Genomic DNA, 13,718 nt, shown 5'->3' with positions numbered 1-13,718 from the left:
TTCTTTCCTGTGAGGGTGGTGAAACCCTGGCAGGGGTTGCCCAGAGAGGTGGTGGAGGCCCCATCCCTGGGACCATTCCAGGCCAGGTTGGCCGGGGCTGTGAGCAACCTGATGTGGTTCAAGGTGTCCCTGCTCCTGCGGGGGGGTTGGGCTGGGTGACCTCTAGAGGTCCCTTCCCACCCAAAATATTCTATGATTCTATTTTCTCTAGAGCAGAGCTCAGCCTTTGCCCGATGCAGATCGGCGCTGCCGGTATCGCCCTGCGGAGGTGCTGGATGTGGGCTGGAAGGAGCAGCAGGGTGGTGGCGTGTCCCAGCAAAACCGGTGCCCAGCAGCGGGGCAGAGCCAGTTATCTGAAGCTTCCTAGCGGGACCTGCGCTGTAACAGCCTCCCCCAGCCCCGTGCAGACCCCCGCTAGGGGAGGAGGGTTGGTGGGAGGATTCCTTCCGAGATGAAAGGAGCAACAGTGCAGGGAAGGCGGAGGACGGGACAGGGCGAAAACACTCGAGGAAGATCACAAAGAGCAAAAGAAACAGCGTAGGCTGTTGGTGTTCCGTTGTCACGGATAATTAAAAGATCTTCTTCCCAGCTCTCTGTGCCTGCTTGGTGCACGACGCAGGTGCCGCCATGCTTTGAGTGTTCTCTTCTTGTCACTTCTTCTGCAGCACTAATTTTAAAAGCAGCCCGTAAGGGAGGAGATGAGGCATGATCCTGTCTCGGGACTGACTCATCGTGTCGCTGATGTGTCTGCAGATTAATTACCAACCCGTGCCAGGTTGTGCACGCGCGCGTGCCAGGGAGCCGGGGCAGACGGCCGGAGGTGACACGCAGCTGGCTGGGGCTGGCGGGCACCCTCAGAGGCTGCCCACGTCCTGCTTCGGTTTTGGCACGTCCCCCTAGAGCTGCCAAGGGGACGGGGTCTGGCAGCCCCAGCTCCAGCTGATGCTTTTTGCAGCCGCTCGGTGAGCTGGCACAGGGATGCCCCGTCCCCACGCCTGTCCCCATCCCCGGGCTGCTCGGCTGGGGCATCCGTGGCTCCGCGGGCACCGGCTCGCCCTGAGCTCGCTCCTTCTCATCTCCCAAATGCCGTCATTTCCCAAAACGCGGGGGCAAGCGAAGGGTAGCGGGGCTGCTGTTGTTCGCGAGCCTATTTCTAGCCGCCCGTCTCCCCAGCAGGCTATTTTTAGCCTACCCATTCTGCTTCTGTTGCCATCCGTAAAGCTTAGAATGTCAAATGTAATATTAAACGAGCAGTGTGAAAGCAAAAAGAAAATGCCAGTGAGGTATTTAATAAATGGAATTGGGAATTTACGTGGGAGGCCGAAGATGCTCTCCAGACATTGCGGGGAGGGGGACAAATAAAACCCAAACAAGCTATCCCCGGAATATCGTTCCTCTGGCACAAGCAAGCTGCTTTGCAAAGAGAAACCTGGTTTTCCAAGGGGGTGCAAAAAGCTGGAAAAGAAGTGTGAGGGGGTAACGTATTTTCCCCTGGGTCCCACTGTGATAGAGTTGTTCATGTCCCAGGTACGGGGGGGACAAGCGCCAGCGTGCGGTGGGATGAGCCGAGCCTGGCCCGGGCGCTTTGCACCCGAAGGATCTCCCGTCAGGCTCCGGAGCAGCTGGCAAAGCTGTTAGGCCGTTCTGAAATCGGTGTTGGCGCTGCACGGCACCCATGGCTGTTCCTCTCTGTCGTGGGGGGGTTTTGTCGGTTTTGGGGGGGTTTTTGTGGTGGGCTTTTTAAATATGTCAGCACTGCTGAGGCTTCTCCCGGACCAGCAGCCTTGGCTGCGTGGCGAGGTTTTAGACACGTGTGTCACCCACCACTTGCCTTTGGGGTTTCATCCAAATACTTTGCAGCCTAAGGCTCCTCCGTCCCTGGGAAGACAAGCTCTGCACCATGTGCAGAAGGCAGGAGGGCGCGCGAGGCCACCGGTGCCCGAGGTCCCTGCAGTAGCCAGGAGCAGAGAGACACAGCGCGCAGCCCGCAGGCCACCTCCAGCCTTGCTCAGGTGTTTTGGGAAGCCGCTGGGTCCTTTGCCAGCCGGCCGCCGTGGAAGGCAGAGGTCAGCCCCCAGATGTGGTGCCGGGCCCCGCGCATGATCCTGCTGCCTCTCCGGTTGGTGCCTTACTGGTGGCGGGGGCACGGGAGGGGACACGGCGAGCATAGTGCAGGGGTGATGCCTGTTGGGCTGCTCGGCTGCCGCAGGCACGACCCCGGGCTGCAGGCGTTTGGGGCTGTGGTAGGTAGGTAGTGATGGAGCAGATGTCTTCGGGGAGGCTGGACCAAGTGCCCCAGCCATCTCTGCATGTGAAGCCTCTGGGTCCAGGAGCGGCTGTAGGGCTGACAATGAGACGTGCCATTGGCTTGCCCAGCGGGCACGTCAGGGACAGAGGGGAAAGTTATAGGACATGAAAGATTTTCTTGTGGGCATGTGCTTAATCTGGGTCCAGAGATCACCCTTCTCCCTTGGGAGGAATTTGTTTTAGTGAGCGTGTTTTGATGCTTCTGTCCCAAATCTGCGAAGCACGTGAGCTCATCACACCTTGCCCTTCCCTCACGCCTCCCAGCCCACCATGGGGGCATTAACCCTTGTTTTACAGTCAACACAAGTAACCAGAGAGTTAAGAACCAGCCTCCAGTAGCCAGAAATTAAATGCAACAGCTCCAGTTCAAGGACCCTACTGCAATCCCTGGGAAACTCTTTGGAGCTAGGGTTGTCCCTTGGTTTGACACATCTGTAGGACCTACCAAAAGGGCCTGTCATCATGAACGGAGTATACAGGCACCGAGGCTAAAAGTGTGCTGGAGTCTGGTTGTCAGCAAGTCACAGGAGAGCATCGCTGCTCCTTGGTTCCTACTACAGGATTGCTACCGGCTTGTAGAGCTGGAGCCTGACGTTGTGGGAGATGGGCACTGCTGTGAACCGTCGTGCGAAGAGGCCAATGGTTGTGGTGCCAGGTTCTCTGCAGAGGGCTCATTGCGGGCGTGAGGGCCATAGGACCCTGTGCTGGGCAGGCGGGTGCTCAAGGTGTCCCACATGGGTGATGCGAGGCAGAGGCTGAAGGTGCGGTGGCTTTGGAAGCCCCACCTGTCAGCTGAAGGACACTGCAGACCACTTGCAGGTCAGATGCATTCCTGTAGCGTTGTCTTCAGTGTGCTTTAGATGACGTAGGTCGGGAGCTGTGCAGCGACGCCGGGCTCGCTGGGGGGGCTGGGTGCTCCAGCCCGCCCAGGACAAGAAGGAGCTGCCCGACCCTGGATGGTACCAGGTGCTTTGGGGACAAACTGAACTGATGAATTACAAGAAACTCCAGCAGGCTTCTCTGCTCTCCCGTAGCTTCCCAATTCTCCTCTTACGGTCCAAGGACGCGCTGAGCAGCTTCTGACCCCCTTGTCCCCCACCCCACCTTATAACTTCTCTTCTGTTGCCTGGCGTAGCCCTGCCTTTGTGCCAGGACCGGGCAAATACAGATCTCTCTGTTAGAGGAGCGGTAGCCTTGGCTTGCCGTGACACGGCGTCCCCACGGTAATCGGGTCTCAACTACCTGGGAATGGCACGTTGCTGGCCAGACAAAGTCGCCTTGTCTTTGGGTGGTAAAATGGTTTTCTGTGCATTGTGAATGAATTCTGCACATTCTGCTTTCCTCAACATAGCCCTGGTTTCCCTGGAAAGCCGTTAGCCAGGGGCTTTGGGGCGTCCTGGTGCGGGGGGCTGACAGCCCCTGTTGTTGCACTGGGTATAAGAGGCTTTTCACTCCCCATCTCGGTTGTCCTGGGTTCCAGTGGCTCTGACTGCTCAGCGTGACCCAAGAGTACCCCAGTGTAATGTTAATTCTCCAAACTAGACTAAACAAAAATAGTGAATTTTAGTTTCCCTGCCTTTTTTTTTTTTTTTAGCCTTAGAGTTAAAACTTTCTTTGTTAGGCTGGTGAAAGTGAAGCACATCCCTCCTACAGGGGAGGTGGAAACAAATCTGGAAATTATTAAGATGCACAGAAATGCTGAACTGAAAGCTTGTGCAAGATCCAGATTTATGCACAAAGTACCCACGTGGGGTGGGCTCTTGGGGGTGATTTGGTACAGAGCTGAGCTCTGACTCTTAAATCCAGATCCGTTCCCTCTTGGAGAAGCCCCGTTACACATCCCGCTTTGCCAGCACGCACGTGACATCCCTGCTGCCTCCAGGGTTTTACCTTCACGGTACCCATGGCTGTGGGATGGTCATGGCCAGCAGGATAGTCATGGCCAGCGGGATGGTCATGGCCAACGGGATGGTCATGGCCATCTCCATCCCCTTCCCCATGGAGGAGTGGGCTGGCTTGTTGCAGAAGAGCAGCCTGGCCTTTTTTTTTCCTCTTCTGCTGGCTCTGTTGGTGAAGGGGCACCATCCAAGCCCACCACTGGTCCACTAACATGGTGCCTGGCCTCCAGTTGCTGCATTTTCCCCGTTTCCCAACGGGATGGTGCATGGGCACCTTCTGCAGAGCCCCTCAAGGCCGGACGTTGCTGACGGGGGGAGTGGAAAAACCCACCCGGGGCGTGCTTCCGCTTCCGAGGGATGGAGAGCCGGGCCGGGGCTCTATCGCGTGTCCTCCCTCCCGGGGGAAGGAGCCTCTGCTGGATAACAGAGAATATTTTTGCCTTCAGTATGGGGTATATTTGTTTACAAAGGCTTAGGAATTATTTTTCTTCCCTACTGGTGACTTTTTCTTCCTTTTTAAATCCCAGTTAAAACTCCTTTGCAGCTCACTGCCGTTCCCTTTATATCCTCGTGTGCTGTGAAAATCATAAATTACGCTGGTCTTTCAGAGAGCAGCGGTAGGCTGTTTGGTGGCTGCAAAAGCTAATTACTGGGTTATTGTTTCTAACGGTGCTAATCCAAACTTCATTTTCCTGTTAATTGTCCGTCGAGCCGGGCTAGATTGTTTTTATCATCCTGACTGTTTGCAGCAGAAGCAGCTGCAAGGTGTAACCAATGCCGCCGCGACATTTGGAGTGGTGGCGAACCCAAAAAAAAAAACCCTGCGGTTGCGAGATGAAATGACACTCTTCTGGTGCTCACCCCCCTCATTTGGCTGGAGAGATGGGATCGGTAGGCACCCCTTAAATGCCCCTCAGGTTAAAAATAAGCAAAGGACAGTTGGAGAGGATGGTGCTGAGCTGCCGGGGTGGCGTGCGGGGGCTGCCACCGGTGCCCGGCATTTGGAGCTCAGCGTCCCTGGGCTTTCGGGGGCGCTGACGGAGGGGGGAGGCTGCCGGCTTTGGGCTGCGGGGCGTTCTGGGGCACCACAGTTTCAGGGGGGTGCACAGCCCAGTTAGGCTGGAACCCACCATCAAGGCTTAAGCCTGCCTGGGAAGCTCTGAAGGCTTCGTCCCCACTGGGCGCCGGGCGTACTGTGGGGCACCGTGGGGCTCTCCATCGCGCGCTCGGTGGTGTGCCTGCACCGTCGCGTGCCTGTGGGAGCCTGCGTGTGCACGGGCGTGTTTGAGCGTGCGTGCGGGGGACATGGGGAAGAGGTTGGTGGCCCTGGCTCGGGGACACGCTGGCCCTCACCAGGGCCATCACTGGGGTGTTCCTCCCCCGGAGGACTTGCTGCCCCAACAGCCCTGAAGAGGAGACAGTGGAAATCGCTGGCCCTGTTGTGGCTGCGCCTGACTTTTGGGATGCCCAGAGCACCCCAAATGCCTCTGGCTCCTCCCGGCCCGTTTTCCCTGTTCCCGTCGCGCAGCGGTGTCCGGGCTGTGCCTCCCCGCCCCAGCCATCCCTGCTCCCCCTCTGCCCTTCTCCCGCTGCCTCCTGCAAGGACCCAAACACTTCTCAGCAGAAAAGTAGCAAAAGGTGAACTCCAGGAGAATTTTGCTCCAAACTTCCCTGGGTCAGGCGAGCTTGTCCTCGAGAACTGCGTGTTTTGGCAGCGTTGGCAGCGTCTGAGCACTGGAGCTTCGGGAAGCGTCGCAAGCAAAGTAAATCCGGTCTGCGGAGGTTTGCAGCAGAAAGGGGAGGAGTAGGTGGTTTTGTTTCAAATACTCCCATTACGGTCAGTTAACCTTTATGTTACCTAAATGAAAATTGTATAAACCTGAAATTTTCCCTGGTCGGGTTGCCTAGGAACAGGCGGGGGGGTCTCGTAAGGCAATGAACACGCAGTCACTGATGGGGCTGTTAGGCACCGAGACGCGGCCGTGCTACCCTGCGTCCCCCGCTTTGCGCGCCCGCCTTTGCTTCTGCGAGAGGCGGAGGTGATGCGGGAGACGCGGCCCCACTGGGAGCCGACCCTCCTGGTCCTGCACGACGAGCAGCCCCGTTCCCGAGCCCCTGCCCGCCTCGCTGGCGGTGCCACGGCCAGGACGGGGGCGCTGGGGGCGGCGGGGCTGCACGTGGCCATGCTACCATGGCTGCCCGGAGCACGGCCCCGAGTTGTGGTGCCTCTGCTCCCACTCTGGTCTGGCCGGGCAAGGGTTGGGGGGAGTGTAAAGGTGCAAAGAGGACGAGGAACTGGTTGAAGAACAAAGTTAGAGGTGTAACGCTCAACCCTCTGGCTTCAGCCCGAGACCCTTACCCTGAGACCAGCCATGCTCCTCGTGCAAACCGTCCAGGGGGGGCAGGCGGTGCCTTGGGGCTCACCCGCACCCTGCGTGTCTGCACGCTTGCCTGTTGCTCAGAGCACGGACTAAGGTGTAGAGCTGCAGAGCTGGACGCAGTAGTCCAGGTATGAGACCTCCCCTGGAGCCCTGCGTCAGCTCGGGAGCCCTCAGCACAAGGAGGACATGGACCTGTTGGAGCGGGGCCAGGGGAGGGCTACTAAAATGATCCGAGGGGCTACTAAAATGCTCCGAGGGCTGGAGCCCCTCTGCTGTGAGGCCAGGCTGGGAGAGTTGGGGGTGTTCAGCCTGGAGAAGAGAAGGCTGCGGGCAGAGCTGAGTGCGGCCGGTCAGGGCTTCAAGGGGGCCCAGAGGAAAGGGGGGGACAAGCTTTTTAGCAGGGCCAGCTGGGACAGGACAAGGGGGGATGGCTTTAAACTGAAGCAGGGGAGGTTTAGACTGGATCTAAGGAAGAAATTCTTTCCAGTGAGGGTGGTGAAACCCTGGCAGGGGTTGCCCAGAGAGGGGGTGGAGGCCCCATCCCTGGGACCATTCCAGGCCAGGTTGGCCGGGGCTGTGAGCAACCTGATGTGGTTCAAGGTGTCCCTGCTCCTGCGGGGGAGTTGGGCTGGGTGACCTCTGGGGGTCCCTTCCCACCCAAAACAGTCTGTGATTCTATGAAATGGGCTGGGATAACTCTGGTTAGCTCCAAACCAGCTTACCAGCATGACCAGCACCTGTGCCAAGGGAGCACAGGGGCAGTCTGCTGGCGGGGGGGGGGGGCGAGTCAGCAGTGCTGGGGCTGGAGAACATGGAAAAGCACTTTATTTCTCCCTTTTCGCATCCCAAAAGAGGCTGAGAACCAGCACCCGGCTGTGGGGTGGGGGGTCCTGGGGGTCCTGCTGCCGGCTGGGTTGGGTCGCCGCCTCTCAGGAGGTGGTGGCGGGGACTCGGCGCGTGGTGCGAGCGGCGTTCAGCAACTTCAGAAGGCAGCAGGAGTAACTGGAAGGGAAAGAATGCAGGTCGTTCATTAATAGGTTTGCAGAAATTTTTTGCTGGGTAGAAATATTGATTCTTTATTCCTATTTTAAAAGGAGCTTTTTGTACTGATCACCGAGAGTCGTTTTCTGTTATCGATTGCAATAGAGCTGTGCTGGAGACCTCCCTCCATTCATCCCACGCCCACGAGTGTCGTTGAGAGCGAACGCAGCCCCGGTTTTCCTTGCAGGAACACGGCGACTTCCGAAAATCAGCATTTCTGTCATCTTTAGGGGAGGGGGGATTGCTATGGGTGTTTAAAGAGACATAAGCGTTTGCTCTTTGAAATCCGTTTACGCTGTTCTTAAAGTTCACCTTAGAGGGGGAGGCGGTGTGGGGAGGCAAATGCTAAAAATAAAACTCCCCCCTTAAGTAGATCAGTTCTGCATTTGACATTTACATGGCATTCATTTGCATCTCATTTGTACATGTTTCTGCTCAATAGGTAGAATGTAAGAAAGCACAACCTAAAGAAGTGATGTTTCCACCAGGGACGAGAGGAAGGGCACGTGGATTACCGTATACCATGGACGCTTTTATGCTAGGGATGGGAATGTTGGGTAAGTGCCGTAGCCACCACACCTCTCCCGGAGCCAGCAGCTCCCGTGTTGTCTCCCCGATTTCCGAATGCTTAAGCCGTAGGGGTGAGCAAATCCCTGCACTGGGTGCGAGTCTGAAACTTCAGCAGGGGTGGAGTGGGGAAAATAATCCTGACTGTGGTAAATTATTAACTCCCCCCCCCCCCCCCCCCCTCCATCCTCTTTCCCAGCCATACTCACTGCTCTTGCAGGCCACTGATTCATATAAAAATTTGCATTTAAATGGATGTTTTAAATAGCCTGTTTTACTCTTACTCGCAAAAATAGAATGATGAAAGATGCAGTGTGTTCGTTCTGACTAAAAATGATCTCTCCCCCTTTTTTAGAGGAATTGAGTCACACATTATCCCCCTTCTTTTAAAGGTACCTTTGACAGTTCAGCATAGATAATTGAAAATCTTGCCGGTTCTTAACTGGCGTGCGAGATGGAGAAAGCAGGGAGCTGCGTAACAGTATAGGTCACAACAATAATTACAAGTTTCAAGGAGATGGAACGGTATTTTAGTCCAGAGTATTGTGTCCAGAAAATACTAATTAAATGGGATAAATGATATTTAATGGCAAAATTCTATTTGTGCATGAGGTCTATTTAGTTATAATTGGTTCTCATTTGTTTCTGCCGAGATGGTTCTTCTTTCTATATAATGTGACAACCTCTTGATACTCTGTCCTCAGGTTTACTGAGCCCAAATGCTGCTAATCCATTGTTTTTGTAAAACCCCATTTATTTTCAACTTTCTGCTCCCTTTATATCATTGGGCTTGCCCTCGGTTGTCACCTGCTGTGTCCCCAAAGCCCGCATGAACGCGAGGGCACCTGGAGGTGTTCCCAGGCAGAGAGGAGCCTTCCCTGGGCTAGCGTCCCTGGTGCGTGGCCTCGCCGGGATGCTTTGAATCTGCTGTCCTGGGCTGAGATGATCCCAGAAGCTGAGCACAAAAACCAGCCTTGAAAGCTGGTGCTCGGTTGTCCTGAGCTCTGCCGAGCCGGCCCACGGGCTGCCGGAGATGCTGGAGGACGCCGAGGCTCCAGGAGCGGGCGTGGGGTCGGGGGACTCGATTACCCCCCGGTAACGGGGCTGTTGCGCTGAGATGCCTGACTTCAGGCACCGCTTGATTTGATAGGGAAAACTTCCCTGCCATGTTTGCTTTATCTCTGAATTAATAGTACTTCTGTTCGTGTGGCTGGAGCGATCCATTTCTGGGATGTGTAATTTGGTTATTTCAGCTGATCATCTATTTTTCTGTCCCCACACTCCACCGCCACCCTGCTCCGTAGTGTTTGGAAATTACATTTTATGGGTAAAATATTTATCTTCTTCTAGTCAGACTGTGATTTCGTTACCTGTTATGTTCCCAGCGTGCTCGAGCCTACGTCCTTTATTCCTGTTGCTTCTCTTTCTTTTCCGCTTGCGGTGCCTGAGGTTTGGGGTGGTGCTGGCCAGTCCTGCCTGGAGGAGAGAGCCCAGCTCAACCCCGGGTGGGCAAAAAGCTCGGGGCAGATCCCTCTGCTGGCAGCAGATCCCTCACCACCGGCAGCGTTGCCTCAACCCTTCTCCTCGCCGCCAGGCCAGGATGGAATGGAGCTGTGGTCCACCCCAGTGACCTGAAGGGAAAATCCATCCCTCGGGTTGGCGTGAGTCATTCCCACCGGGGCTGCCTCTCTGGAAAAAAAAAGATGATTTCAAGCTGTAAGAAGAAAGGGAAGAAGCCCTCCGCGAGCGGATCTGCGTCTGCCTGTCGGCAAATCCCTGCCCTGCCACGGCGGGGTGGCTCGGGCTGCCCCAGCCGGCTCTGCCCCAGCCGCGCTGGCAACGTGCTCTTATTAGATTCCAAATCAGGGTGACTCGCTCAGAATTAATGATTGATTTGTGTTGAAGGCCAGATGCTTCATTATCTGCTCTAGCTGGCTTTTTCATCTCCCAAGTTCCTGCTTACTACAGTGGCACCGTGTTAAATAATTAAGTGCTAAACAAGGAAATTGCGACGTGGGAGAGCAAGGCTGGCTGGCCGGCCATTATAAAGCCCCGTTTTCAAAGGCTGCCTCTGAGAGTTGGCTTCAAGGGGGGTGATGGGCAGCAGCTCGGCGGGGAGCCCAAATCTCCCCTTCCCACACACCGACAGCTGCGTGGCGGTGGGGCCCCGTCCCCGCAGGGCGAGGGGTGTCCAGTTCTGGGTCCCCGGTTCAAGAAAGATGAGGAACTCCTGGAAAGAGGCCAGAGGAGAGCAACAAGGATGAGGGGGGGACTGCAGCATCTCCCCTACGAGGAAAGGCTGAGGGAGCTGGGCTTGTTCAGCCTGGAGAAGAGAAGGCTGAGAGGGGATCCGATCAACACCTACAAATATCTCAAGGGTGGGGGTCACGGGGACAGAGCCAGACTCTTCCCAGTGGTGCCCAGCACCAGGACAAGGGGCCATGGGCACAACCTGAAGCAGAAGAGGTTCCAGTTGAACGGGAGGAAGAACTTGTTGACTGTGAGGGTGCCCGAGCCCTGGCCCAGGCTGCCCAGGGGGGCTGTGGAGTCTCCTTCTCTGGAGACCTTCAACCCCCGCCTGGCCGCTGTCCTGTGCCCCCTGCTCTGGGTGAGCCTGCTTGGGCAGGGGGGTGGCGCTGGGTGAGCTCCCGAGGGCCCTTCCAACCCTTGCCATGCTGGGATTCTGTGATAATTAACCCATCAAACGACGCGGTGCACGAAGTAACGTCCCGCCGGAGTCAGCACCTGCAGGGGCCGAGCGTTTTGCTGTGATCCCAGGAGGCCGGTGCCAGCCCTACCCCCGTTCCTCCCTTCCGATGCCTACCCGGGCTGAAACACAGTGGCTGGGGCTGCTCTGGAAGGATTTGTATACCTGTTTCCAGAAGCCCTTGCTCAAGGTCACCTTCTCCAGATGCTGTTCATGGGCAGAGGAGGGAATCAGAGGAACGAACGCACCAGACAACCCAAAGGAAAGAGCGGAGAGCGACTCCCTCCAAAGCTATTAAGGAAGTTGGTCTTTTTCATTAATCACAGCCTCCCCAAGGAGCCTGCAGCAGCCGGGGTCTAAAGGTGCGTAGGCAGCCGCTTCTGTGATGATTTGGTTGATTGGAACAAAATTAAAGTGTTCTTCTGAAAGGAATTTCTGACTCGGAGAGCGCGGGCAGGCTGAGCCTTTTGCCAGGACTGCTTCTGGGCTGCCTCGGGCTCGGCCCGCTGGGGGCACGCACGCGCTCTCGGGGGAGAGCAGGAACGTGAATCGGCCGCCCTGCCTCAGGAGGGGGCTGGAGGGGGTTCGGTTCCAGGGATCTCTCCCTCCCTGGCAGCCCACCCAGCAGGAGGAGCAGCTCCCCAGCCCCGTGGGTGCTCGTGGACAGGCACCGTGTGTGTGTCCCCCCCCCAGCAGGCAACTCTCGCATCTGCAGCTGAATGGGATCAGCACGGCAGCCAAGGAGCTCGCCCTGAGCCCAGAAGCCACCCCTCTGTCACCTGGAACTGCTGTGCAAACCATGAGTCCCACCACCCAAGGGCGTGTGGCTGTCACTGCATTGCCCCATGGCTTTTTGCTCTCTGGGCAGGTGAAAACGTGGGGGGAAAAAAAGAGAAAAAAAGAGAGACAAGAAGAAAGCAACCGAGGAGCAACATTAATAGCAGGTCGTCTCTGTCCGCCCCCCCATCCGAAGCAGCTCTGTGCGACTGGGCCATCGCAGCGGCCGTCACAGAGGTCCCGGCGGTGATGCCCGGCTCTGGAGGTGACTGCTTGTTTCTCCTGGCCACGGGCATCTTAGACTTGCTGGTGTTTAATATTAAAGCTGGGCTCTTTTTAACTTGCAAAATCCTCTGCCCCCCGGCCCCCACAACCCCCCCCCCCCCCCCCCCGACTGCCAAAACGATGGCTGATCTGAAGAGCAGATTTCAGAAAGCCTCTTCCCAGGCTGCTTCTATCGCCGCAGAAGGCAGCGCGGGGCTCTGCATTACTGCACCCGTTCAGTCGAGGTAGGCTGAACTCATGCATACAAAGCCTGTGCCCTTCAAAGAAAGTCATTCCCTTTTTCCATCAGACTTGGTTTAATAGAGCAGCAGCTGCCTCTCAGGCAGGAGGTGGGAAGGGGAGCCCTTCGTTAGCATGGACTTCCTGGGAGGCTGGCACGACTTCCCGCATCCCACCGGGCTCCTACAGCAGCCAGCACCGAGGGACGTGGCCGCGGACGGCTTTAGCTTAGCCCTTGGGTTCCCTTGAAGGAGGAGACAGGCCGGCTTTGCTGGACCAAGGGAGAAACTTCCACGGCCGATGCGTTTCCCCTCCATAGCTGCTCCCTAGGACGTGACCACCCACGTGTCTGTATTCCCTGGTGCCACAAGTGCTCATGCCAAGGTCACGGCACGTTTCTTTTGAGGAAGACCCTCAGCATTTTTACTGCAGCGTGGGGCTATGCTTTGGCAGAAGGACCATGCCTTCCCTTGCAAAGGACCTGGCATTCCTTGCTCTGAGCAATGTTGGGAGACAATAATTATTTTCTTGCATTTACTGGAACATTTGAATTCATTTTGAAAGCAGAGGTCCCCAGGCCCCAAAGCGCCGTGTTCCCACGTTTGAACCATGAGCTTTGTCCATCGTGGATCACCAAATTTAAAAATGAGAAGACATTTCCAGAGCCTGGTTCAGCGGTTGGAGCCATTTCTCCCTCTGGAGGTGCTGGTGGGACAGAGGAGGAGCCAGGAGCTGGGCTCACGTCTCCAGTGACCTTGTGCCTGCGCCATGGCAAGCTGCTCGGTTTCCAGGGCCACCATTCCCCTGTGCAGCGTGGAAGGTGGGGCAGTTGGCCCGGATTTCGTAAAATGCTTGCAGTGCCCCTGGGAGGCCGTCCCTGCACCCAGTGGGTGCATCCGTGGGTGCATCGGACCTGCTGGCGTTGATGGGGGCTGGGTGGAAGGTGGTGGTGTGAAAGCAGTTTTGGTTGTTGGTTTGAGTTGTGCTTCCACGGGCAAGAGGGTCTCGCTTTGGAGGAGCTAATCCGGGCAAACTTGGATTTTTGGTTTAGTGACAAGGGATGATTGGATTGATCATTCCACAGGACTGCTGAAGCGAGTAAACTGTTCGGTGCCCAATGCAGGATGAGAATGGCATCTAATGGAAATGGTGGTAGGTCAGCTTGGCCATAATTTGGCTTGATGAAGCATCCACATGGGCATGGTGTTAATGCGCTATTGATATTCAGCCAGGCAATTTCCCCTGCGTGGATCGGGCTTTGACTCGTTAGAGCCGAGCTGGGCACTGCAGCAGTAAATGAAGAGGAAAATTGAAGTAATGTTGTATTATAAATTTATGATTTCATCTGCCTGACCTAGAGAGCGTTGAGCGCTGGCGATGCAGGCGAGAGCCCCCCAGGCAGCTCCATCGGTTTGGCCGGGCACTGCTGCTGCACGCTGCCTCGGGTTCGGAGGCGGACGCACCGGGGCGGGAGCATCCCCGGCCCCCAGAGCATCCCAGAGCAGGGCAGTGGAATAGATGGCGTCCTGCACCGCG

The 13,718-nt window shown here is 56.5% G+C and overlaps 1 protein-coding gene across 1 annotated transcript in view; it reads left to right on the top strand.

Annotated features, from left to right (window-relative positions):
• The window catches only part of MSI2 (musashi RNA binding protein 2), a 254,277-nt gene that overhangs the window by 234,459 nt on the left and 6,100 nt on the right, over positions 1 to 13,718 (top strand). The window contains exon 5 of the mRNA XM_035889498.1: positions 8,070 to 8,184. Coding sequence (XP_035745391.1) covers positions 8,070 to 8,184 — 115 coding nt within the window. The remainder of the gene's footprint in view (positions 1 to 8,069; positions 8,185 to 13,718) is intronic.

Source organism: Egretta garzetta, unplaced genomic scaffold, assembly GCF_000687185.1.
Source record: "Egretta garzetta isolate BGI_Z169 unplaced genomic scaffold, ASM68718v1 scaffold120, whole genome shotgun sequence".
NCBI classification, from domain to species: Eukaryota; Metazoa; Chordata; class Aves; order Pelecaniformes; family Ardeidae; genus Egretta; species Egretta garzetta.
The sequence above is the reverse complement of the archived record's forward strand: the minus strand, read 5'-3'. Positions and strand labels throughout refer to the sequence as shown.